General features: G+C 42.5%; 3 protein-coding genes across 3 annotated transcripts; all 3 read left to right on the top strand.

Moving 5' to 3' along the window:
* Positions 1–2,306: 2,306 nt before the first annotated feature.
* LOC306747858 (olfactory receptor 6N1-like) lies at positions 2,307–3,257 on the top strand (the record flags this gene model as incomplete). Its single annotated transcript, XM_079230958.1, has 1 exon — positions 2,307–3,257. One exon carries the CDS (start codon positions 2,307–2,309, stop codon positions 3,255–3,257), a length of 951 nt encoding a protein of 316 aa, XP_079087084.1.
* A 5,172-nt stretch (positions 3,258–8,429) lies between these two features.
* Positions 8,430–13,193, top strand: LOC306747857 (olfactory receptor 11H6-like; the record flags this gene model as incomplete). Its single annotated transcript, XM_079230957.1, has 2 exons — positions 8,430–8,738; positions 12,630–13,193. 2 exons carry the CDS (start codon positions 8,430–8,432, stop codon positions 13,191–13,193), a joined length of 873 nt encoding a protein of 290 aa, XP_079087083.1.
* Positions 13,194–24,264: 11,071 nt separating this feature from the next.
* Positions 24,265–25,200, top strand: LOC306747856 (olfactory receptor 2A7-like; the record flags this gene model as incomplete). Its single annotated transcript, XM_079230956.1, has 1 exon — positions 24,265–25,200. One exon carries the CDS (start codon positions 24,265–24,267, stop codon positions 25,198–25,200), a length of 936 nt encoding a protein of 311 aa, XP_079087082.1.
* Between the last annotated feature and the right edge of the window lie 295 nt (positions 25,201–25,495).

The following is a 25,495-nucleotide window of genomic DNA, read 5'->3' as shown; positions in this document are numbered from 1 at the left end:
GAGGGTTTTAAGGTTTTCTGAAATATTACATACCTTTGTCGAAGATGATGTCTCACCCGAGCTTGCAGCATACCGACCTTCGCTATAACCGGATGTTGTGGTTTGAGGCACGTTCAAGGTCCAGGGAAAAAGTTAGGGCACATCTTTTGGGAACGGGGCTTTAACGCGTTATTCATTTTGAGTGGGGAAAAAAGGCTGTCAGACTGCTGTTAGACGGCTCCCAGAGGCTCGTACGATTAAATGGAGCTGTTTTTGACTCAATTCCGACCTTGTTTGGGGGACTCACGATCAATTTTGTGATGAGTTATGATCCATAACATAAAAGATTTCTAAATTGATATTTACTTTTTTACCACGTGAAGCTTATCACACAAGGGTTACTGTATTATATCAGTTTACACTATTCAAATAGCCCTTGTGTTTGAGGAGCTACACCTGTTTTAGTATGGGTAAGACCACAAAACCGTGGAACCAATTTTGGCTCTATGGCAGATATTGCTATAAAAACTGTATAAATCACAAGGAAATATATTAAATATATCAAATTAAACAACAGAGCCTGGGCTAGAATAATCAGTCAGCCATTTAAAAAAACCTCAAACACCAATTAAAATTATAAAAACATCATAATCATAATTTTACTCTTTTTAGTGGGTTAAAGTAATATACAAGTGAAATATATGGTTTGGTGCATTTAAAAATTTAAATGGCACAGATGGTGCCAAAATGTGCCCAAATGCCCATTTTGGAGATCTCGCCTGAGCTCTGTACTAAGCCCTCTTTAACTTTGTTCTGCTTCACTTTATCAAAGTCAAACTTTGTAGGGAGAATGTTCACATATTGTGCTATGATTTGGGTTCGAGTTGGACCTTACAACTGCATCATTCCAAAGAAATAATCATCCTGAAAGTGCTTTTTTTCTAGGCGGAACTGAGACCTTCATTTTTGTGTTGTGTGTCATCTTCACTTACTTATAACCAGTAAAATATGTACTGATGTTTACACATCTGAACACACAACTCACATTATACTCTTTTATTATAACACCAAAAATATTCAAATAGCCCTAGTGGTTGCAGAGATTGCAGGCTGACCCAGGCTTCCCTCTCAACCTGAACATTTTCCAGCTCATTCTGGGAGATCCCGAGGCGTTCCAAGGCCAGCCGGGAGATATAATCCCTGCAACATGTCCTGGGTCTTCCCCGGGGTCTCGTGCCCGGAAAACTTCTAATGGGAGGTGTCCGAATTAGATGCCCGAACCACCTCAGCTGACTCCTTTCGACACAAAGGAGTAGCGGCTCAACTTCCAGTTCCCTCCTGATGTCCGAGAGCCCGGCCACCATAGGGAGGAAACTTATTTCGGCCGCTTGTATCTGAGACCTTGTTCTTTCGGTCATGTCCCAGAGTTCGTGATCGGTGAGGGTTGGAACGTAGACGACCAGTAAATGGTCTCCTCACTAAGATGGTCCAGTCCAGCGCCGGTTTTACTGCTGCAGCCGCACCAATCCGCCTGTCGACCTCCCGCTCCATTTTACCACATGGAGGGAGCAATCCACCGGTTTCCGGCAGAGCACCATGGCCTCAGATTTGGAGGTGCTAACTCTCATCCCCTGCGCTTCACACTCGGCTGCAAAACAAATTATTATCCATATTGGATAACCCAGACCACCCTCTCCCTCTAACTGCAGGGACAGCGGAGCACTTTTTCCAACAGACTCATGCGGCTCCGCTGTCACAAGGGCCGATACAGGAGATTATTCCTACTCACTGCAATAAGACTTGACAATAAACTACCTCTGGCCATATCAATCACTCAACTATAACACCGTTACACTGTTGTTTGTGTGTTTGGTTACATCTTTGCACTATTGTTTTGTATATTATTCTCTTCTATTTTTGGTATATATTGTGGATTTTTATATTTAATATAGCTTTACTTGTATGCATAAATGCTGCTGAAACAAAACAATTTCCCCTGCGGGATTAATAAAGTAATAATATAGCCTCAGTTTTCAGGGTTCAGGTCTCAAACTTTGCATTATCAGGCAGATTTAGTCAGGTTGGGTCTGAAGGTTGCTGGGACGGTCCAAATTCTGGTCTCGTTTTTAGGCCTTTGCAAGACCCTAGTTTGGACACAGCAACAGCAAGCTACAAACTTACTTCTGAACGTTGATTGGCTGGTTTGAATTCCCAAAGCTCATGTGTGGCTGTAGTAAGAGAAGATATTAACAACTGTAAGATGAGGGAGCAAACACTGTGGTCAGGATGGACGTGCATAACACAGGGCAAAAAGCATTGTTCTAACCATGATGCATAATGTTTCTCATGTAAGTTTTTTTTTTCTTTCAGGTTTTAATTACACACTGAACTACAGAGTTGCTCTCTTCTCTCTCACTTTACTGTGTTACTGTTTCATTGTGCTGGTAAATGTTGCTCTCATTGTGACCATCATCTTGGATAAGAACATGCATGAACCAATGTATAGTCTAGTTTGCACTTTCTGCATGAATGGACTTTATGGGACAACATGTTTCTACCCCAAGATTCTCTGGGCTATGCTGTCTCCTGTTCATGTAATCTCTTATTCTGGATGCCTTATTCAGGCTTTAGTGATGTACTCATCCGCCAGCAGTGATCTGTCTTTTCTTGCAGCCATGTCATATGACAGATATGTGGCTATATGTCGACCCCTGGACTACCACTCTATTATGTCAAAGCAGAGAGTGTTACTGTTAGTCTGTTTCTCCTGGTTAACACCCGTTTGCATTTCTGCCATAAATATTATTCTAACATCTAGATTAAAGCTATGCAGCCAATATATTGACAAACTTTTTTGTGTGAATTTTAATATTGTGAAACTTGCTTGTTTCCCAGCTGAGACTATTGTTAACAGCATAGTTTCATACATATTAATAGTAATTTGCTTATTTCTTTTTTTTTTCATAGTTTGGTCCTACATGTATGTTGTCAATACTTGTGTGCATTCTTTAGAAAATAGAGCAAAGTTCATGCAGACATGTGTGCCACATTTAACCTCCTTGCTCATTTTTTCAGTGTCGGTACTGTTTGATATCTTTAATATGCGGTTTGGTTCAAATCTCTCTCCAACCATTCAAAATGTTATTGCAATAGAATATCTTGTCATACCTCCGATTATGAATCCTCTCATTTATGGTTTTAAATTGACCAAAATTCGGAGCAGAATTCTAAGTCGTATTACTTTTAAGATTACATTTCTTCGTAAAGGCCTATACTAATGCATTCTTTATATTGTACATCATTGTACTTTGTCACATTATTGTATTATTTGTTTTTATCATTTGTCATGACTTAATCTTCTTTTATTCTATAGAAAACAGGGCAACGTTCATGCAAACATGTGCTAATTCTAACCTCCTTACTTACTTTTCTTGTGACAATAGTTTGGATATCATGAAGATGCACATTTTGGCTTAAACGATTTCCCACAAACCTTTCAAAATGTTGTTTCAATAGAACCTCTTGGCATTGCCCCAAATCCTCTCATGAATTGTTTCAATATGACCAATATAAATAAAAACCAATAGTAGGATTCATCTAAACTAAATATAAATAAACATGCATTTTATTTACGTGCACTGCTTATCTGACCCTTACACTTATCCTGTGGGCTGCATGTTTTGTCCGGAGTTAAATGTAATATTATTAGACTGCAGGTTTTGCACAGTTAGCAAATATTATGCAAATATGCATTTTATTACATTTGATTGCATGTAAAGAATGTTATTCATTCTCAGGATTTATGGTGCTGAATCTTATGCCCCTTTTATCGGGTAGTAATTTTAAAATGATGACGACAACATGATGATAGAGTCAAATATTCACTTTCTTATCTACATTAATCTCATTCAGTCAAGTCTTGTCAATGGTTCAGTGCGTCATATTGTTGAACGTATGTGTGCACAGATAAATTCACAAGATCCTGTAGCCACTTCACTGTTTGTCTTTTTCTGTATTTAGGAATAAAATTAATATAATCTGAAATAAATATATCTTTATTAACATGAATATCATTGACCTGCTTGTGATTTAACATTTACAAATACAAGTAAAGTATACAAAAAAACTTTTAAACAACAAATGACCACTTTTTATTTATTTTTTTAAAGCAGGTAACTGTATCAGTCTTGAGCAGCCTAATTACCTGTTGAACTAACAGAGCAAATCATGACCAAGATGTGAATAATTCTGCTTCTGCCTGCCATGATTGTGGCTCTACCTTGATGGTTTTCTCTTCTTGTCCACTAAGGAAGTGGTTTAAGGGTGACTCTTCTACACCTCATGTTTCCATGTATGGCATATTAATATTTACATCATCTGCTTTCAGGTGATGTTTTTTGTTCATGTCCAAGAGACCATGTGAAGGGAGGCGTCAACCACAACGCTGTCGTACATGTCCTTGACAATGTCACACTGCATGTAGAGTGTGCAGGGTTCACTGTGGAAGGGTCTCTTCCCGCCTCCTTGGGGCTTTACCTGCCGCACCATCCCTGGAGCACGCACATAGCTGTTCAGTGCCTCTGATGAGGCCTTTGTTTTCAACATAACATTCCATCCAATACTTGAATTGGGCAAATAGTTTGTTCATTACACAAACTGAGGCTGAGCCAGGCTATACTACGGAGGAAACTCATTTCAGCCGCTTGTATCCGCAAAATAAAAAAAGAAAATATATATATCTTAAAAAACTTTTTTAAATAAATTATTTTAATATTCATAATTTTCATAATAAGATTTTAACAATAATTTAAGTAAACTTTAGGGCTCAGACATTCCAACTGTAACCAATGCTACTAAATTGAACCACTGCCATGACCTGAATGTCCCAACTCCGCCCCTCCTGGACTCTATGGCTTGTACACCATTCCAATCATGAGCTCCTTACCCTATCTCTAAAGCTAAAGCCCGACAGAGGAAACTCATTTTGGCCGCTTGTATCCTAGACCTTGTTCTTTTGGTCACGACCAAGAGTTTGTGACCATAGCTGAGGGTTGCAACGTAGACCGCCCAGTAAATTGCGCCTGTTTTACTACTGCAACCGCACCAATCTGCCTGTTAATCTCCCGCTCCATTTTACCCTCACTCGTGAATAAGACCCCAGGGGTAGGCACTCTGTCCCCAACTGGAGGGAGAAATCCATCGGTTTCTGGCAGAGCACCATGGCCTCAGATTTTGAGGTACTAACTCATCGCCGCTTCTTTGAAAATGGGAACCACTACTCCAGTCTGCCAGTCCATGGGCACTGTTTCCGCCCCCCATGCGACATTGAAAAGGTGTGTCAGCCAAGACCGTCCAACAATGTCCAGCGCCTTCAGCATCTCAGGGCGAATCTCATCCACCCCTGGCGCCTTCTCACCAAGGAGCTCTTTGACTACCTTTGCAGCCTCCGCCAGGGATATCGGTGCGTCCCCCCCCCCCCCCCCAAGTTTTCAGGCACTGCCCCCTCTCCAGGCTATATCTTTTTTTATATATATATATATATATATATATATATATATATATATATATATTGTGCATTTTTATATTTAATATAGCTTTTTACTTGTATGCATAAATGCTGCTGAAACAGAACAATTTCCCCTTGCAGGATTAATAAAGTAATAATATAGCCTCAGTGTCAGGGTTCAGGGCCCCATTCTTCGTACGTGGTTCAACAAAGTCGATCAAATGTCCTATTATCCATCTCAAATTACCGCGATGATTGACGTCAGGTTTCTCAAAGGCTGATCCGCCCTCAAACAGTCTCGTTAATTCGAACCAGACGTCAGTCATCTGGTTAAATGCGCGTGCACGCTCCTCTTCAAAAGGGGGAGGTGTCGAGCAACGAACCCATGATTTATAACAGTACAACATGGCAAATAAGATCAGAGAAAGAGCGTCTCTTTTCTCCGCTGACAAGCAGGAGATGATCATGACTACATATGAGGAATTTAAGTCCATAATCATGGCAAAGTCTAATGGTGCGTTCACATCCAAAACGTTGCGAATATTCGCAACGCTTCTGTTGTGAATGCAGCATGACGCCACCTCCGCTGCGATGGGATTTAACGTCTGATATTAAGACATGGCAACGTATCAGACAAGTTAAATGGGTAAGTGTTGGGAAAATGTAATGTATTTAAGTGCGTCATCACCTCAATCAATCATATATATATATATATATATATATATATATATGTGTATATATATATATATATATATATATATGTGCCTGCTGGCAGTAGTATATGAATTAATATATACTTGTGAGGATATATGTACTGTATGTATTATGTACTATATATATGTGTATATACATGTATGTGTAGATTACCATATAACTAGGAGTTTGAATATGTGCAGTGTTGGGGTAGTTACTCAGAAAAAGTAACTAGTTACTAGTTACTTCTGAAAATTGTAACTAGATTACTTTACTAGTTGCTGCATTTGAAAAGTAACTTCACTACTAGTTACTTTACTTTCCATTTTTTTAAGCAAATGTCCAAATTAACTGCAAAGATAAATGGACAAACATCATGGCCCTTTCATCACTTTATTTTCAATGTTCAATAAATGGCATCTCTTAGCCTTTCCACATAGTGTATTGTAATTGTAAATATGTAAAACAAAATGGCATATAAAACTCAGCCATTAACTTGAACGAACATTAACCCTGTTCACACTGTCTGACCAAAGAAATATGCCTCACTTTAAAATCCACAAACAACAGGATACAAGAGGCTGTGTATGGTGGGGACATTCAGGTCAAACAGCATAACACATTGAAAACAGGCTTTTGGAAACATGAGACCCCACTAAACCAAATGGGGGCCGACTCCTAAGAACAAAACCAGCTTGTTATAGGAATCACTGTAGTGGTTTAAGAAAAATAGAAAAATTAATGGCACTTTTTCCCATAAAATAGAAACAGAAATGCACTTAACCCAAAAATAGAACAGAAAATGCAATTAAATAAACAGAAAATCCACTTCATCATTGCCTAAATAAACAGAAAGTGCACTATATCCTATGAAGTTTATCATTTTTCTCTATTCCCTAACCCTTCAAAAAAGCGATTGTATCGCATGAGTAAAAGTCTCTTGAATCTTTTATCCGACAGCCTGTTCCTCCTTGGGGTCAGAACAATACTGCCCAGGCTGAAAAGCCTTTTGACAGTGTTGTAACTTGTTTTATTACATGATTTACTCTTATTGTGAAGAGCATGTAAACAAGAAGTGCTTTTACTTTGAAGGCAGAAAGTACAATGATACGTGCTTGTTGACGCTAACTAATGTTGATGTTACGTGTGGAAAATATATACATGTCTGGTGCAAGAGCGCGTTCTCAATGCTTTAACAGTTGTAATACTGCAGTTCACCAGTAGAGGGATTCCGTTCATACCAGACGTGTCTTGTCCTCATTAGAAGCTCCACGTCATTACAGACAGGTGCACTTGATGGTATTGAGTGTTGTATTGCTTTGCAATATCCTTAATCCTAGGGAACCTGGAGAGAACCTCCCAGTTGGATCCGGGCACTCCGTCTCCGTCTCCGTCTCATCCATTCCCCGCTTCCCTCCTTCTACGCACCAGCAGCTACGTCACTCAAATCACTCAGATGGAGTTCTGTGATAGGTTGTTCATGCAGGAAGTGTCGTGTGACTCGCGCGCCACTAAAAGAGAACTTTTCGGACTGGTACACATGTCTTGAGTAACGCAGGAACGCGCGTTACTGAGGTCTAGTAAAGTAGTGTAGTTACCAATATTTTGAGTGTAATGCGTTACTTTACTTCGTTACCTATAAAAGTAATTACGTTACTGTAATCCGTTACTTCGTAACTCGTTACCCCCAACACTGAATATGTGTATGTGCGGATCAGGATGTATGTATGCAGCAGCTTTCCCGATGTTCTCCGCATCGCCGACACTGTACAAAAATGTACCCCTCGCAAAAAAGCTCAAGGCTGTGATCCACTCTGTGATCCAGTCGATGCATACAGTATGTGAGATGGTCAATGCTTGGCTGGGCATGTGGTGTTCAATGTACGGCTTGAGAAGGTCTGAGGAACCCGCCATCCAAACTTCATATGAACTTTATTAATTATGAATATTTTAACGTCACAAATGTATTTCAATTGCAATGTTTCTTTAGGTTTCATGCATTGCTCATACAGTAGATTGCAGCACGCTAAAACAAGGAGGAAATCTATTTCTGAACGTTGATTGGTGGGTTTGAATTTCCAAAGCTCATGTGAGTTTGGAGTAAGACAAGATATTAACAACTGTAAGATGAGGGAGCAAACACTGTGTTCAGGATGGACGTGCATATCACAGGGGAAGGAGGAATGTTCTAACCATGATGCATAATGTTTCTCTTTTAAGGTTTTTCTTTCTTTCAGGTTTTAATGAAACAATGAACTACAGAGTTGCTCTCTTCTCTCTCACTTTAATATCTTACTGTTTCGTTGTGCTGGTAAATGTTGCGCTCATTGTGACCATCATCTTGGATAAGAACATGCATGAACCAATGTATATTCTAGTGTGCACTTTTTGCATGAACGGACTTTATGGGACAACAGGTTTCTACCCCAAGATTCTCTGGGCTCTGCTGTCTCCTGTTCATGTAATCTCTTATTCTGGATGCCTTGTTCAAGCTTTAGTGATGTCATCGTTTGTCTGCAGTGATCTGTCTATTCTTGCGGTCATGGCGTATGATAGATATGTGGCTATATGTCGACAGGCACCATAATGATTAAGCTGTTAGGCTGGTGGTAGGACTAACACATAAATAATTGTGCACAATATGTGATTTCATTTTAAGGTGTATATGATGCCACCAAAGAGGCCTTCAAGAAACTAGGGACAGAAACAGGGTGGTTAGACAAGACAGTTGCCATGGAAGGCAAGTGAAAACACAGTACAATTTTGATATCATTATGACACATATATCTTTCTTTTCATTTAATCTCTCTTTCTCTTTGTATTTTTTGATAGATGAAGGGTCCTCATTAGCAACAACGAGGGCAGTGAGGTCATTCAAAATATTCAATCACGATTCCTGGCCTGAACAAAGACCTCTCCTGACAGATTATGGTGCAGAGGAGCTGGACTTCCTGCTGGACCACTTCTCCCCCATCCTAACAAGGTTAGCAGCTCTTATCAATGATCATGACAACATATAAACATTATAACATAGAACAGCATTTCAAACACTTACCTTGATCCTACAGAAACTTAGTTAGAAACTAACTATTTTCAGAAATGGCTGTGATACCAAGCTGGCAAGAGAGGAGTATCAGTCGATGAACATTTTCATTGTTACCAACTACATGGACAAGTCATACCATGCTCTATGGGGGATGATGTTACCAAAATGCCGTTCTGCTCCGACTACAAAGTAAATATGATACTCTCATTAATTTAATTGGCATATGACCCTTTGATTGACTGAAACCTAAACTATTTTTCTATTCTTTGTAGAACATCCTACATCTTGTACACATGATGCTTGCACTCCCAGTGTCTTCTGCTGTGTGCGAGAGAGGATTAAGTCAGATGTCAGGGGGTCACTTCATGTGGACACTGTTGAGGACTTTATCAGAATTAGTATGGAGGGACCGAGCATCGATGATTTTGATGCCAAAGAGGCTGTTGACATGTGGCTCAATCAGGCTCAACGTACAAGGAGGCCTAATTACAAGGGCTGGCCAACACAGGCGCTTTATCCCCCACCGAGGGGCGATCTTTTGTAGGTGTCACACCACCGTGAGGGTTGTCTTGTCTGGGTTTTTTGTCTCGTAACTTCCTGTTTTATTTTGAAGCCTGACTCTCCTCTCGTTTCAGGTTACTTGCCTTTCCTCATGTGTCACTGGTCTGATTGTCTCCCCTGATTCCTGAGTGGTCCCACCTGTTCCCCATTACCCTCATGTGCTTACAGTCTGCGTCTTCCCTCTGTCCGGTGCCAAAGTGTTTTTCCTTGTCCATGCACCAAAGCCAGCGTCCACAGTCCTAGTTAGAGTTTTCCCGAAAGTTTTTGTGCGTAAGTTGTTTTTTTTCCCCCCTCCTTCGGGAGCGTTTTATGTTTGAAGTTTTTGTGAGAAAGTTGTTTTCACAGCCTAATGTTTTTTTCAATACAATAAAGTGCGCCTGTACGGATATCCCCTGCATCTGGGTCCTCCTTTCAGTCCAGGCCTGAAAGTAGGAAGTGTTAATGCACAAGTTATGTCTACAACTTGTTCTGTTGTTGTCAGTAGAGCATAACTATTCATTTTGTATTGTTAAGCTGTATAACTGGTGTATCTTATTAAAACTATTGCACAAGTTTAGTCTGGAGCCCTAAAAATTGTGTATCGTTGACAACCCTACTCAGCACATTTATTGAGAGAGAGAGAGAGAGAGAGATGCGGTCTTGGCCATTAGTTAATTTACTTATTTTTGTGTAGGTAATATGTTGTTAAATAGGTTTAAACTTAAATAAATTACCTATACAAGTAGTTATGTCTCGTTGTATTAATTTGTCCTGTTATTGACGTGCCTAATGCGCAACCAGAAAGTTGAATATGTGTTTTTTTTTTAAAGGGAATATTCAAATGTCATTTTTGAGCAATTTTGACAGCCCTAGTCCACTCTGACCTTGAGTATTATTTTGGTTATGTCTTTTCTTCTTTTTCTTTTGTTTGATTTTCCTTTTTGAGAACCAGAGCCTGAATAAATTGTGTTCTTTGTTTCTGTAGGTGCTGCTAACCCAAGGTGGTGGGACTGGTGTCTCCGGGTGTTGGTGTCTCTCTAAGTGTGCTGTGTGGTTTAGGTTACCCCTGGTGGTTCCGACCCTCACGTGTGGCTGTGTGAGTGAGTGTTGTGTACACGTGTGATCGGGGTGCCTCTTTTCTTTTGGGACCCTCACCTGCACTGGTTCACCTCGCCACTGATAAGTTGCAGCTCTACACCCCTTTTATAAATAACGGCTCTTTTATTAGTATTTCGTATTTAATATTATCTGTGAACCTCTGTGGTAAAAAGAAAGATTGTTTTTGTACTGGAACCACGTCTCCGTATAATGAACCTGAGTGTCCTCTGAGTTCTGAATATTGTGGGCAAACTTAATCTTTAGTTGTAATTCCTGAGGTGGCGTTGTCGTGCTCTGACGATTAGTTAATATCCAACCTTAAACTACATATCTTCTACCTCTCGCCACACTTGGTTGGATTGTGGGGACAGGTTGGTTGCTGTGGGCCTCTTCCCAGAAGGAGCCGGTATGGAGGAATGGTCGTCTGAGTTATTGCAAACAATCCGCCCTGGTAGAGGACTGGTATATCTCTCCTATCTACACCTTTGAGAAGAGGGTTGAATGTGGTTGGGTAGGTGGTGGCTGGTTTAGGGGTGATGGATGGTCGGGGGAGTTGAGGCTGGCTGTCGTAAACGGTGGGGCTTCAATTACTAGGAACAAAGGTAAAAGCTGAGGAAAAAAAAAAAGTGAGGTTGTGTATGGTGGCCAGATTGGATGGTGCGCCACGAAGCTTGCAATTTAGGGTAGAGTAAACTGCGAAAATCCGACCACAAGCTAGTTATCTTAAATCGTTAGCAAAGGTTCTGTTGTCAGGATGCAAATGAATTGAGAAGGAGGGACTGAATTTTTGTATCGAGTAAAAAGTAAAACAAATAAAACGTTGGTCTCAAGGTTCAGGTCTCAAATACTGCAGTAACAGGCAGATTTAGTCAGGTCTGGTCTGAAAGTCAGGTAACATTCTGGTCTTGTTTTTAGGTAGGCCTGTGCAAGACCTAGTTTAGAAACAGCAACAGCCAGCTACAACAAAAAAGGTTGACACTTTAGCGGTCCAAGTGCCTCACTCTTGCAATTGATTGCATACGAGATGCATACATGGTCGACGCTATTGTGAATATGCGCATATTCTATTTCCTGATTTCCGACCGAAATAGCTGTTTTCATATGATTGTTAAAATCTTAGAAACCCACCATCAATACTTCATATACAATGTATTTATCATGAATAATCAAACGGCAAAAATGTATTCCAATTGCAATGTCCCTTTAGGTTTGATTCATTGCTAGATTGCAGCACGCTAAAACAAGGAGGAAACTTATTTCTGAACGTTGATTGGCTGATTTGAATTCCCAAAGCTCATGTGTGGCTGTAGTAAGACAAGATATTAACAACTGTAAGATGAGGGAGCAAACACTGTTCAGGATGGACGTGCATAACACAGGGCAAAAAGCATTGTTCTAACCATGATGCATAATGTTTCTCATGTAAGTTTTTTTTTTCTTTCAGGTTTAAGTGAAACAATGAACTACAGAGTTGCTCTCTTCTCTCTCACTTTAATATCTTACTGTTTTGTTGTGCTGGTAAATGTTGCTCTCATTGTGACCATCATCTTGGATAAGAACATGCATGAACCAATGTACATTCTATTGTGCACTTTCTGCATGAATGGACTTTATGGGACAACAGGTTTCTACCCCAAGATTCTCTGGGATCTGCTGTCTCCTGTTCATGTAATCTCTTATTCTGGATGCCTTGTTCAGGCTTTAGTGATGTACTCGTTTGCCTGCAGTGATCTGTCTATTCTTGCAGTCATGGCGTATGATAGATATGTGGCTATATGTCGACCCCTGGAGTACCACTCTATTATGTCAAAGCAGAGAGTGTTACTCTTTGTCTGTTTCTTCTGGTTAACACCTTTTTGTATTTCTGCCATAAATATTATTCTAACATCTAGATTAAAGCTATGTAGCCCATATATTGACAGACTTTTTTGCATGAATTGGGTTATTGTGAAACTTGCTTGTTTTCCTGCTGACACTATTGTTAACAACATAGTTTCATACATAACAATAATCATTTACTTATTTCATGGTTTTTTCATAGTTTGGTCCTACATGTATGTCCTCAAAACGTGTGTACATTCTTTAGAAAACAGAGCAAAGTTCATGCAGACATGTGTGCCACATTTAACCTCCTTGCTCATTTTTCTTATAACTGCACTTTTTAGTGTCTTTAATACACGGTTTGGTTCAAATCTCCCTCCAACCATTCAAAATGTTATTGCAATAGAACTTCTCATCATATCTCCCATTATGAATCCTCTCATTTATGGTCTTAAATTGACATTAATTCGGAACAAAATTCTAGGTGGTATTACTTTTAAAATTAAATGATGAGGAAACTCAAAGGCATGTAATATTGCACTCATATTATTTTTGGATATGAATTTCTGTACTTTGAAATAAACTTTGCATATGGCATACTTCTTTTTGCATATTTACATGTTCTGCCTTTAACCCACTAATTTTCGCGATTTTACATAATTGTGGTCATGGTCTTGTTACATTTACAGATTTGTCCGAGAGGATCCTTGTAAATTAAATTGTTTGCCTTAAATATATTTTGCTTTGCATTGAAAGCTTTTCGGATGTTCACTTATCTTCAAGTTTCTTTGCAGTTAGGAGTTAAATTAATGTAAATATAAAACGTGAAACGTTTCATCATATTTTAAGCACACGCTTTGCTTTGGAAACTGTATAAATACAAAAGGTCAAAAGACAGATATGCCAAAGTAGAAATAATGTGTAAATAGATTATAATATCTGCCTTTCAAACATGACACAGGTGAACTTGCCATCTGGAACAAAAAATGATTTATATGACGTGAAGGCCAAAGTCAGAGTAGCCTGTACTTTACTTAGGCTGCAAGATTACATGCACAGTACATTATCTGCTGATAGCTAATGGTTAAATGTATAGTTTTCCATTCTGTCTGTTCATACCTGATGATCCTTCTACGCAGGGAATCTGTTTGCACTTAATATCTTTTCCCTTTGCATTAAATGCATTTTGAATGGTTGCTTGCCTCTTTGAAAGTTTGTAAGTGTATCATTTTATCAGTGAAACTCATGTCCTACTGAGTGGGACAATAAAGGAACAGAGGAAAGAGCATTTCTACCTTTCAAATCTAAGCTGCCTTTTCTTTTTGAAATTTTAAGATGTGTTGACTCACTTCAGGTTCTAATTTTTCCATGTTGAAATTAATGTTTTAAATTTGCATTACTTAATTTCAGCACAATTAAATGTAGCAACTGATTTAATTGTCTAATTTACAAAACACATAAGCATATAATGATATTATATATTTTATCTCGAATATTTACCATAGCTCCCAAATATCTTTTAAAGCAATTTTTACTTTTCAACTTTCAGTGATCTCAGAAGCTTTGTGTAACATAATTGTGTACAACTTGATTATGTTTTCATAATATGGATAGTGACATCTTTCTATTTATTTCTTTCAAAAAGAAAATGCAATAATATAAATATTTTTGTCGAAAAAATGGATACATCCTTCTTTTGCTAACCACCAAACATTACCTAGTTTTAAAGTTCAGTATTTGTAGTTTGGTCTCTTATTTGCAGGAGAGTCGAAGAAAACTAAATTGTACTTTGGAGGTGAACGACCCCTCAACCCCGTGGCAATGTTGGTAAACAAGTATCTCACCAAGAATGTCATAAGGTTTAATGTTGCACAATATCAGCAGCTACCACACATCATATCTAACACTCTCTGAATCAGCCGACATGGTGTAACAATTCACCCTCCGATTTAAATTAAGGGGGAAATCACAACACTAAATTAAAGGACATGGGCGGATCTGTTGTTAAATATCTTTAAATCGCTAACGCTTTAAATCGTTATTTAGTGTCTCGAAAGCAAAGTCCAGTGACAAAATACACTCCCCCCCCCCCCCCAAAGTTGGCAAGCAAAGCTCCGCGACGGGCGGAAACGTGGCGAGACGCCGCGTTCCCCTGCCCCGCGCTACCTCACCGCAGCCCTCTCAGCAGCTGGGCCCAGTGCGCCGACCTTTTAGCAGTGCCATAACAGAGGCAGACATATGCAATCTTCTCCTCCAATGAATCGCCACCTTAACGTGGTGGAGGAGTTTGAGTGGCTCAGTGATCCTGGGAGCTATGTTGTCCAGGGCGTCAGCCCCTGGTAGGGTCTCCCAAGGCAAACAGGTCTCGGGGGAGAGCCCAGACTAAGAGCGGTTCAAAAAACCCTGATGAATAGCAGCCCACGGTCTAAAGCTACCTCGCCCGGACAAGGGAAACCGGGGCACCCTCCCGGAGCCAGACCCAGGAGGGGAGCTCGTCGACGAGCGTCTGGTGGCCGGGATTTCGCCCATGGGGCCCGGTCGGGCTCAGCCCGAAGAAACAACATGGAGCAGCAGTCACCCCGTGGACCCACCACCCGCGGGGAGAATTATCGGGGTCGGGTGCTATGCAGACCGGGCGGCGGGCCAGGTAGGAGACCTGGGCGAGCCGATCGCCGGCAGCATAGACTAGCTCTAGGGACGTGGAACGTCACCTCGCTAGCGGGGAAAGAGCCGGAGCTGGTGGAGGAGGTGGAGCGGTACCAGCTAGATATAGTTGGGCTCACCTCCACGCACAGCATGGGCTCTGGAACCAAGCTCCTGGAGAAGGGTTGGACTTTGTCCTTTTCTGGAATTGCCCAGGGTGAGAGGCGCTGGGCGGGAGTGGGGATACTCACGAGCCCCCGGCTGAGCGCCGCTATGTTGGAGTTTTCCCCGGAGAACGAGAGGGTTGCCTCCCTGCGCCTACGGGTTGCAGGGAGTAAAGCTCTGACTGTTGTTTGTGCTTATGCACCGAACAGCAGTTCAGAGTATCCGGCCTTCTTGGAGTCGGTGGGAGGGGTCCTGGAAAGGGCGCCGCCTGCCGACTCTATAGTTCTCCTGGGAGACTTCAACGCTCACGTGGGCAATGACAGAGAAACCTGGCGGGGCGTGATTGGGAGGAACGGCTTGCCCGATCTGAACCCGAACGGTGTTTTGTTGTTGGACTTCTGTGCTAGCCACAGTTTGTCCATAACGAACACCATGTTCGAGCATAAGGTGGCTCATAAGTGTACCTGGTACCAGAACACCTTAGGCCGGAGATCAATGATCAACTTTGTAGTCGTATCATCTGATCTGCGGCCGTATGTCTTGGACACTCGGGTGAAGAGAGGAGCAGAGCTGTCAACTGATCACCACCTGGTGGTGAGTTGGATCAGATGGGAGTCGGCTAGAAAGACCTGGCAAGCCCAAACGTGTAGTGAGGGTGAACTGGGAACGTCTGGCGGAGGATCCTGTCCGGGAGATCTTCAACTCCCACCTCCGGAAGAACTTCTCACAAATCCCGAGGGAGGCTGGGGACATGGAACCCGAGTGGACCATGTTCAAAGCCTCTATTGTGGACGCGGCTGCTCGGAGCTGTGGCCGGAAGGTCATCGGTGCCTGTCGTGGCGGCAACCCGAGAACCCGGTGGTGGACACGGGGGGTGAGGGAAGCTGTCAAACTGAAGAAGGAGGCCTTTCGGGTCTGGCTGGCCCAGGGCTCTCCTGAAGCAGCTGACGGGTACCGGCAGGCCAGAAGGGCTGCAGCTGCGATGGTCGCGGATGCTAAAACTCGGGCATGGGAGGAGTTCGGGGAGGCCATGGAGAAGGACTTTCGGTTGGCCTCAAGGAAGTTCTGGCAAACCATCCGACGGCTCAGGAAGGGAAAGCAGGACCTACCCCAGGCTGTTCTCAGCAGGGGGGGGGGGACTGCTGACCCGGACTGGGGACATCGTCGGGCGGTGGAAAGAGCACTTTGAGGAACTCCTAAACCCGGCTAACATGTCCCCCGGAGAGGCGGCAGCGCCGGAAGTCTTTGGGGTGGTTTCTTCCTGGCAGAGGTCGCTAAGGTAGTCAAAAAGCTCCTTGGTGGCAAGGCGCCAGGGTTGGATGAGATCCGCCCTGAGATGCTGAAAGCGCTGGACATTGTTGGGCTGTCTTGGTCGACACGCCTTTTCAGTGTCGCATGGGGGTCGGGAACAGTGCCCATGGACTGGCAGACCGGGGTGGTGGTTCCCATCTTCAAGAAGGGCGACCGGAGAGTGTGCTCAAACTATCGTGGCATCACACTGCTCAGCCTCCCGGAAAAAGCTTATGCCAGGGTGCTGGAAAGGAGGCTCCGACCGCTTGTCGAACCTCAGATTCAAGACGAGCAGTGCGGATTCCGTCCCGGTCGTGGAACAGTGGACCAGCTCTTTACCCTTGCAAGACTACTGGAGGGGTCCTGGGAGTTTGCCCAACCAGTCTACATGTGCTTTGTGGACTTGGAGAAGGCTTTCGACCGGGTCCCTCAGGGGTTTTTGTGGGGGATGCTGCGGGAGTATGGGGTGCCGGACCCGTTGGCACGGGCTATCCGGTCTTTGTACGCCTGCAGTAGGAGCTGTGTTCGTATCCTCGGTAATCAGTCAGACACGTTCCCAGTGGGTGTTGGCCTCCGCCAGGGCTGCCCTTTATCACCGGTCCTGTTCGTGACCTTCATGGACAGGATATCTAGGCGCAGCCAGGGGGCGGAGAGGATCCGGTTCGGGAGTCTCGGGATCGCCTCTCTGCTGTTCGCGGATGATGTGGTCCTGTTTGCCTCCTCGGACTGTGACCTCCAGCATTCACTGCGGCGTTTTGCAGCCGAGTGTGAAGCGGCAGGGATGAGAGTTAGCGCCTCCAAATCTGAGGCCATGGTGCTCTGCCGGAAACCGGTGGATTGCTCCCTCCAGGTGGGGACAAACTGCCTACCCCAAGCGAAGGAGTTCAAGTATCTCGGGGTCTTGTTCACGAGTGAGGGTAAGGTGGAGCGGGAGATCGACAGACGGATCGGTGCGGCTGCAGCAATAAAACAGGCGCTGTACCGGTCCGTCCTGGTGAAGAGGGAGCTGAGCCGGAAGGCGAAGCTCTCCATTTACTGGTCGGTCTATGTTCCAACTCTCACCTATGGTCACGAACTCTGGGTCGTGACCGAAAGAACGAGATCTCGAATACAAGCGGCCGAAATGAGCTTCCTCCGCAGGGTGGCCGGGCTCACCCTTAGAGATAGGGTAAGGAGCTCGGACATCAGGAGGGAGCTTGGAGTCGAGTCGCTGCTCCTTCGTGTCGAAAGGAGTCAGCTGAGGTGGTTCGGGCATCTAGTCAGAATGCCTCCTGGACGCCTCCCATTAGAGGTTTTCCAGGCACGTCCAACTGGTAGGAGACCCCGGGGAAGACCGAGGACACGCTGGAGGGATTATATCTCCCGGCTGGCCTTGGAACGCCTCGGGATCCCCCAGAATGAGCTGGAAAGTGTTGCGGGTGAGAGGGAAGCCTGGGTCGGCCTGCTGAACCTGCTGCCACCGCGACCCGACCTCGGATAAGCGGCTGATAATGGATGGATGAATGATTATATGGTCTTGACTCCCTCATATGCGTTCATGATCATCTCCTGCTCCTCAGTGGAGAAAAATAGTCTGTTCCTCTGAGTTTATTTGCCATTGTAGCGTTAGAAGATCATGGAATCTGTGCTCGACCTTTCTCTCTTTTGAAGAGGAGCATGCATGTGCAATTATCCAGATGACTGAAGTCTAGTTCGAATTAACAAGACAGTTTGAGCGCGGATCAGCCTTTGAGAAACTGACATAGCCTGACGTCAATCATCGCTGTAATTTAAGGTGGATAATAGGACATTTGATCGACTTTGTTGAACCACGTACGAGGAATGGGGCCCAGATCAGCTGTTCAGTTTTACTCTGCGCAATGTGACAGACAACCATGCACTGGTAAAGAGTACACAGTACACACAGAGTACATGTGTTGTTCTTGTAAAAACGAAACTGAAACATGCACATTGTGTTAACATGGTAAATAGTTTGTTTTTCTTTTTAGTAAATATTTTGTTTGAAAACAAAAACCGTTGTAATATATTTTTTTCATTTGCACACACCCCATGAATCTGTAGTATGAAGTCATTCCTCAGTCCCATTTTATCTCAGTCCCTCTCTAATTTTGATGAAAGTAGTGACAGACAACACTTCTACTCAAAAAATGACATTTATTGAACTCAATTCAGTTTATTTTATATAGCCCAACATCACAAATACAAGTTTGCCTTGAAGGGCTTTACAATCTGTACACATGACATCCCTGTCCCGGGACGTCACATCGGATCAGGAAAAACTCCCAATAAAGATAGTAAAAACACTTTTACAGGGGAAAAAAGGGGAAGAAACCAGAGCAACAGAGGAGGATCCCTCTCCCCGGATGGACAGAAGCAATAGATGTCATGTGGCCAGAATGAATAACGTAACAGAGTTACAGCACATTCAATGAATATGACAGAAATTATTCATATAATGAGTAGTAGGCATGGTCCATGATCCAGATAACCACGATCCATTAAGCAGAAGGAGGTAGAGAGGAGGGGTCCTCCCCCCTGGTTCCAGGCAGCCACAAATCCATGGAAAAAGAAAGTAGAGTTAGTAATGTGCATTGAAGAGACAATCATTTATCCAGAAAGAGAGAAAGAAGAGGTGAAGAGGAGAGGAGGAGTGAAAGAGGAAGAGGAGGAGCTCAGTGTATCCTAAGATGTCCCCCAGCAGTCTATGCCTATAGCAGCATATCTAGGGGCTGGACCAGGGCAAACCTGAGCCAGCCCTAACTATAAGCCTGAAACAGCCCCAACTATAAGCACTATCAAAGAGGAAAGTCTACTCTCAAATGAGGTGACCGTGCCTGCCCCCCGGACTGAAAGTGGAAGCTGATTCCACAGAAGAGGAGCCCCCAACCTACTTTTTAACACTCTGGGAACCACACGTAACCCTGCATTCAGTGAACGTAATGCTCTAGTGGGGTAATATGGCACTATAAGCTCCTTAAGATATGATGGTGCATCATCAGTTAAGGCTTTGTAGGTAAGGAGAAGGATTTTATATATGATTCTCGATCTTACAGGAAGCCAGTGGAGAGCAGCTAGTACAGGAGTAATGTGATCTCTCTTCCACGTCCTCGTTAGTACACGAGCTGCAGCATTCTGGATCAACTGGAGAGATCCAAGGGATTTACCGGAGCAGCCTGATAGTACGGAGTTATAGTAATCCAGTCTTGAAGTAACAAATGCGTGGATCAACGTTTCTGCATCACTTTGAGACAGGATGTGCCGGATCTTTGAGATGTTCCGTAGGTGAAAAAAGGCTGTCCTTGAGATCTGTTTCACGTGGGAGCCAAATGACAGGTCCTGGTCAAAAATAACTCCAAGGTTCCTTACGGTGGTGGTAGATGCCAGAGCGATGCCATCCAGAGAAACCATGTCATCAGATACTTGATTTCTGAGGTGTTCTGGGCCGAGAAAAATAACTTCAGTCTTGTCCGAGTTCAGCAGCAGGAAGTTGCAGGTCATCCATGTTTTGATGTCTTTAAGACTTGCTTGAAGTTTACCGACCTGGTGGATTTCATCTGGCTTGATCGACAGATATAGTTGAGTATCATCGGCAAAACAGTGAAAGTTTATGGAGTGTTTTCTGATAATACTGCCTAAAGGAAGCATATATAAGGTGAATAAAATTGGTCCAAGCACAGAACATTGTGGAACTCCATGGCGAACGGCAGTGGTCATTGATGCCTCATCGTTTACAAATACAAACTGAGATCAATCTGATAAATACGACTTAAACTAGCTTAGTGCTGTACCTTTAATACCAATCAACTGGTCTAGTCTCTGTAATAAGATGTCATGGTCAATGGTGTCGAACGCTGCACTAAGGTCTAACAAAACAAGTACAGAGACAAGTCTCCTATCTGATGCAACTAGAAGGTCATTAGTAATTGTCACTAGTGCTGTCTCTGTGATATAATTCTTTCTAACTCCTGACTGAAACTCCTCAAATAAACTATTGTTATGTAAAAAGTCACACAACTGATTTGCGACTACCTTCTCCAGTATCTTAGAGAGGAAGGGAAAGTTAGAGATAGGTCTATAGTTAGCCAACACCTCTGGATCCAGAGTGGGCTTCTTAACCCTTTGGAGTCATGGGTCATTTTCTTGATTTTACATAATTTCTTAAATTCACTTTTTAAAGTCACTTGCATATGATAGATACCCATGTGTTTTACATCTAAAATTGCAGAACAATCTCAGCTCTCTATGTAATGAGGCACCATTGTCATAAGGCAAAAGTGTAAAGAGAAATATTACTCTAAAGCTGAAAAATGTAATCTAGATTTTGGAAAATCTTCATATCTCTTGTGAAAACATAGCTTTACTCAGGAGGTCGAACTGTTTTGGTGCTTGAAATTAGTTTACCAAAGGTCTTAGGTACGCAAAAGCAGTGGAATATATGAATACAAAAATGGTAGAAACATGTAAATAAATGTCTAAAATCAAATTTATTATTATATGGTGAGGTGATGAGCTGTGGCTGGCGTTGTGGCCTGCAGTGATGATTTGGCAGAGACGGACTGGAGGCTGCTAAAGCGATGCTGTATGTTGTCCTCTGAACCCTGGCAGCTGCTAATCCTCTCTGTAAAATACATTACTAATAGTTAGTATAAGTTCACTGAAAGAAAGTAACAGGATAGTGACAATATTTGATTATGACCAGTTCAGTCTCAGACCCATTTAGCTACTGCACCGCTACTTCCGGTTAGCGCGCAGCTAATCTAACAACATGGTCATTTCAGTCTCACAAACGCATAACAGAGATCCCACACTACTAAGCGTACTACGTTCACTGAACGAAAGTTAACAGGGATAATATTTGAACACCCACCGTTCAGTTTTTTATCCAACCTGTAGCCATATATAACCACATTAGCGATCATTTGCTCGCTCGGTAGCTCCGTGTGAGCAGCAGCTACGTAAACACTACGGCAGTAACGATTAACAGAGCTATAACACTACGAGCCCCGCGGGACACAGTGAAGGGTCCAGCCGTGTCACCCCTCTAGCCTCCAGCAGAACCTCCCTGGAGGAATATGACCTGGTGCTAAACTAGGAAGTCAGAATATGTTCCCAAAACCTCACAACCACAAAATAACTGAACAGTAAAATAAGTCACCAAGCAATACGAGATCCGACCTTAGTTATCTTATGCTTTCGGCTCGACTGTTCTCAAACTACCAACAATTAATACATTTATGATAAACTCTTACAAGGGGATTTAATACTTATTAAACCCGCTCTCTACCTGTAGACACCCAGCGGTGTCCAGCGGACAGTCAGAGGTCAACCAGTCACCGTAACTCTCTCTCTAATTCATTACAAATATGTGGCTGTTATGTAAGTGTGTCCTGTATCTTTATCAGTAAGTGTAGCCATGATGGATTAACCTCAGACAAACCTCGGGGGCTGCCGGGGCGGGTCAACGTGAAGCTCTGCCTCTGACTCTTTGATGGCTCGATGCCAAGAATTGAAGGAGATCAAAGAATGGGCTACGGACATGCAGACTTGATTTAAAGTTCGATATCAATCAATATTTATTTCACCAAAGATAGAAAAGGATTTACAAGTTACAAATGCAACCTCAAAAAATACTTAAAAGAAAACTCAGAAGATAAGAGAACGGAGGCTCTACCGAAAGGCCGCAAGGCTCACCGCAAGGCCTCACAGCTTGTTATTGGCGTCCGGAGTCTTGGTCTTCTACTCTGACACCATATAAGGACTCTTTGGGTTAAAGCTGACGGTGACAGGCCAGGGCTCCACGTTGATAAGAGATTCACATCAAAACAGCAGGCTGTCCAACACACTATACAGAAAGCTGAAATTGTTCTGCAGTGTTTGATGTAACACATGGGTGGAATTACCTTTAAAAGGTGAATTTAAGAAAGGATGTAAATCGAGAAAAAGGCCTAAGACCCTGAAGGGTTATGGTAGAAGCTAGAGCATTAACATTGATTAGGATATTGCGTTACACTTCAGCTTCCATTCTCTCCTGCTATCTTGCACTCATCTAGTCAGCTCATTCAGTGCACCTGTTAGTCACACCCACCTCATCAGCTCAATCATTCTCCCTTGTCCACTCTGCTGCACCTACTTCCTTTAGTATGTAAACCCCAATCTCACACACTAACTGGCAGATCGTTCTTCGCATTATGCCAGACTTTCACCGTTTACCGTCCGACTGTTTTCCCCGACCCTGCCTGTTTGGACTTCCCTGCCTTGCCTTGCCTTTGCCCCGGGAAACAGCCATAGCCTTCTGTCCCCGACCACGAGAATAGCCTCAGCTTCCGTCTGCCTTTCCCCTGACGGATTGGCGTTCCACCGAGTGGGTCTCCACGTGTACAGATGCAAGAATGTTTGTCTCTTGTAATCTCTGCCTGGAAAAACGCTTTGCTCAACGATTCACTGTGTCAGTTGTACTGCTTCTGGTTCCTTACCACATCAGTTACAATTTGAAATACTTACTGACTGTGCTTGGTTGGATTGTGGGGACAGGTTGGCCTCTTCACAGAAGGAGCAGGTATGGACAAATGGTCATCTGAGCTATTGCAAACCATCTGCCCTGGTAGAGGACCAGTATATCTCTCCTATCTACACCTTTTGAGGAGGGTTGAAGGTGGTCAGCTGGGTGGTGGCTGGTTTAGGGGTGATGGATGGTAAGGGGACTGGAGGAGCCGAGGTAAAAGGTTGTGTATGGTGGCCAGATTGGATGGTGCGCCACGAAGCTCACAATTCAGGGAAGAGCAAGCTGCGAAAATTCAATGGACTGCTGTAAGCGACCAGAAGCTAGTTCGCTTAAATAGCTAGCAACGGTTCTGCTGTAGTCAGGTTGCAGGGTGAGGTTCAAAATAATTGAGGAGACACAGAATTTTTATATCAAGTGAAAGGTAACAGAAATATAACCTTGGTCTCTGGGTTCAGGTCTCAAATACTGCAGTATCAGGCATATTTAGTCTGGTCGGGTCTGAAAGTTGGGTCAAATTCTGTTCTCGTTTTTAGGCCTTTGCAAGACCCTAGTTTGGACACGGCAACAGTAAGCTACAAAAAAAAAAGGTTGCCACTTTAGATGTCCAGTGCCTCGCTCTTGTTTGCGTACGAGATGCAGGTATGGTCGACGCTATTGCAAACATGTGTGTTCATATCAATGTTAAAACCTTAGGAACCCACCATCCAAACTTCATATAAAATGTATCTATCATGAATAATCAAATGACAAAAATAATTTCAATTGCAATGTTCTTTTAGGTTTTATGCATTGCTCACACAGTAGATTGCAGCACACTGAAACAAGGAGACATTGTATTTCTGAATGTTGATTGGCTGGTTTGAATTCCCAAAGCTCATGTGTGGCTGTAGTAAGAGAAGATATTAACAACTGTAAGATGAGGGAGCAAACACTGGTCAGGATGGACGTGCATAACACAGAGCAAACAGCATTGGTCTAACCATGATGCATAATGTTTCTTATATAAGTTTTTTCTTTCTTTCAGGTTTAAATGACACACTGAATTACAGAGTTGCTCTCTTCTCTCTCACTTTACTGTGCTACTGTTTCGTTGTGCTGGTAAATGTTGCTCTCATTGTGACCATCATCTTGGATAAGAACATGCATGAACCAATGTATATTCTAGTGTGCACTTTCTGCATGAATGGACTTTATGGGACAACAGGTTTCTATCCCAAGATGCTCTGGGATCTGCTGTCTCCTGTTCATGTAATCTCTTATTCTGGATGCCTTGTTCAAGCTTTCGTGTTTTTTTCATTTCTCTGCAGTGATCTGTCTATTCTTGCAGTCATGGCGTATGACAGATATGTGGCTATATGTCGACCCCTGGACTACCACTCTATTATGTCAAAGCAGAGAGTGTTACTGTTAGTCTGTTTCTTCTGGTTAATACCTCTTTGTATTTCTTCCATGAATATTATTCTAACATCTAGATTAAAGCTATGCAGCCAATATATTGACAGACTTTTTTGTGTGAATTGGGTTATTGTCAAACTTGCTTGTTTTCCAGCTGACACTATTGTTAACAACATAGTTGTATACATTACAATAATTATTTATGTATTTCATGGTTTTTTCATAGTTTGGTCCTACATGTATATCATCAAAACCTGTGTGAATTCTTTAGAAAACAGGGCAAAGTTCATGCAGACATGTGTGCCACATTTAACCTCCTTGCTCACTTTAATTGTGACCGTACTTTTTGATATCTCTAATATGCGGTTTGGTTCAAACTATTTGCCTCAAACACTTCAAAATTGTTTGGAAGTAGAATTTATTGTCCTATTTCCAATTATAAATCCTCTAATTTATGGTTTTAAATTTACAAGAATTCGGAACAGAATTCTGGGTGGTATTTCTTTTAAACTACTGAGGTGATGAATTCTAAAGCCGAAAATAATGCATTCTTTATATAAAAAAAAGATGACGTTTGTCTTAGTTAAAATATGCACTTTGCATCAGGCATATTACATGATCTGCTATTAGCTAATGGTTCTGGATACATTAACCGTTTTTGTTATTATTTGTGTGTACATCTCAGATAATCTTTGTAAATACAATAGTTTTCAATAAATATCCCTGCACTTTGATTTAAAGGCATTTTATTTTTTGCTTGTCGGCCAAGATTCTCTGGGATCTGCTGTCTCCTGTTCATGTAATCTCTTCTTCTTCT

Source organism: Taurulus bubalis, assembly GCF_910589615.1.
Source record: "Taurulus bubalis genome assembly, chromosome: 15".
NCBI lineage: Eukaryota > Metazoa > Chordata > Actinopteri > Perciformes > Cottidae > Taurulus > Taurulus bubalis.
The sequence above is the reverse complement of the archived record's forward strand: the minus strand, read 5'-3'. Positions and strand labels throughout refer to the sequence as shown.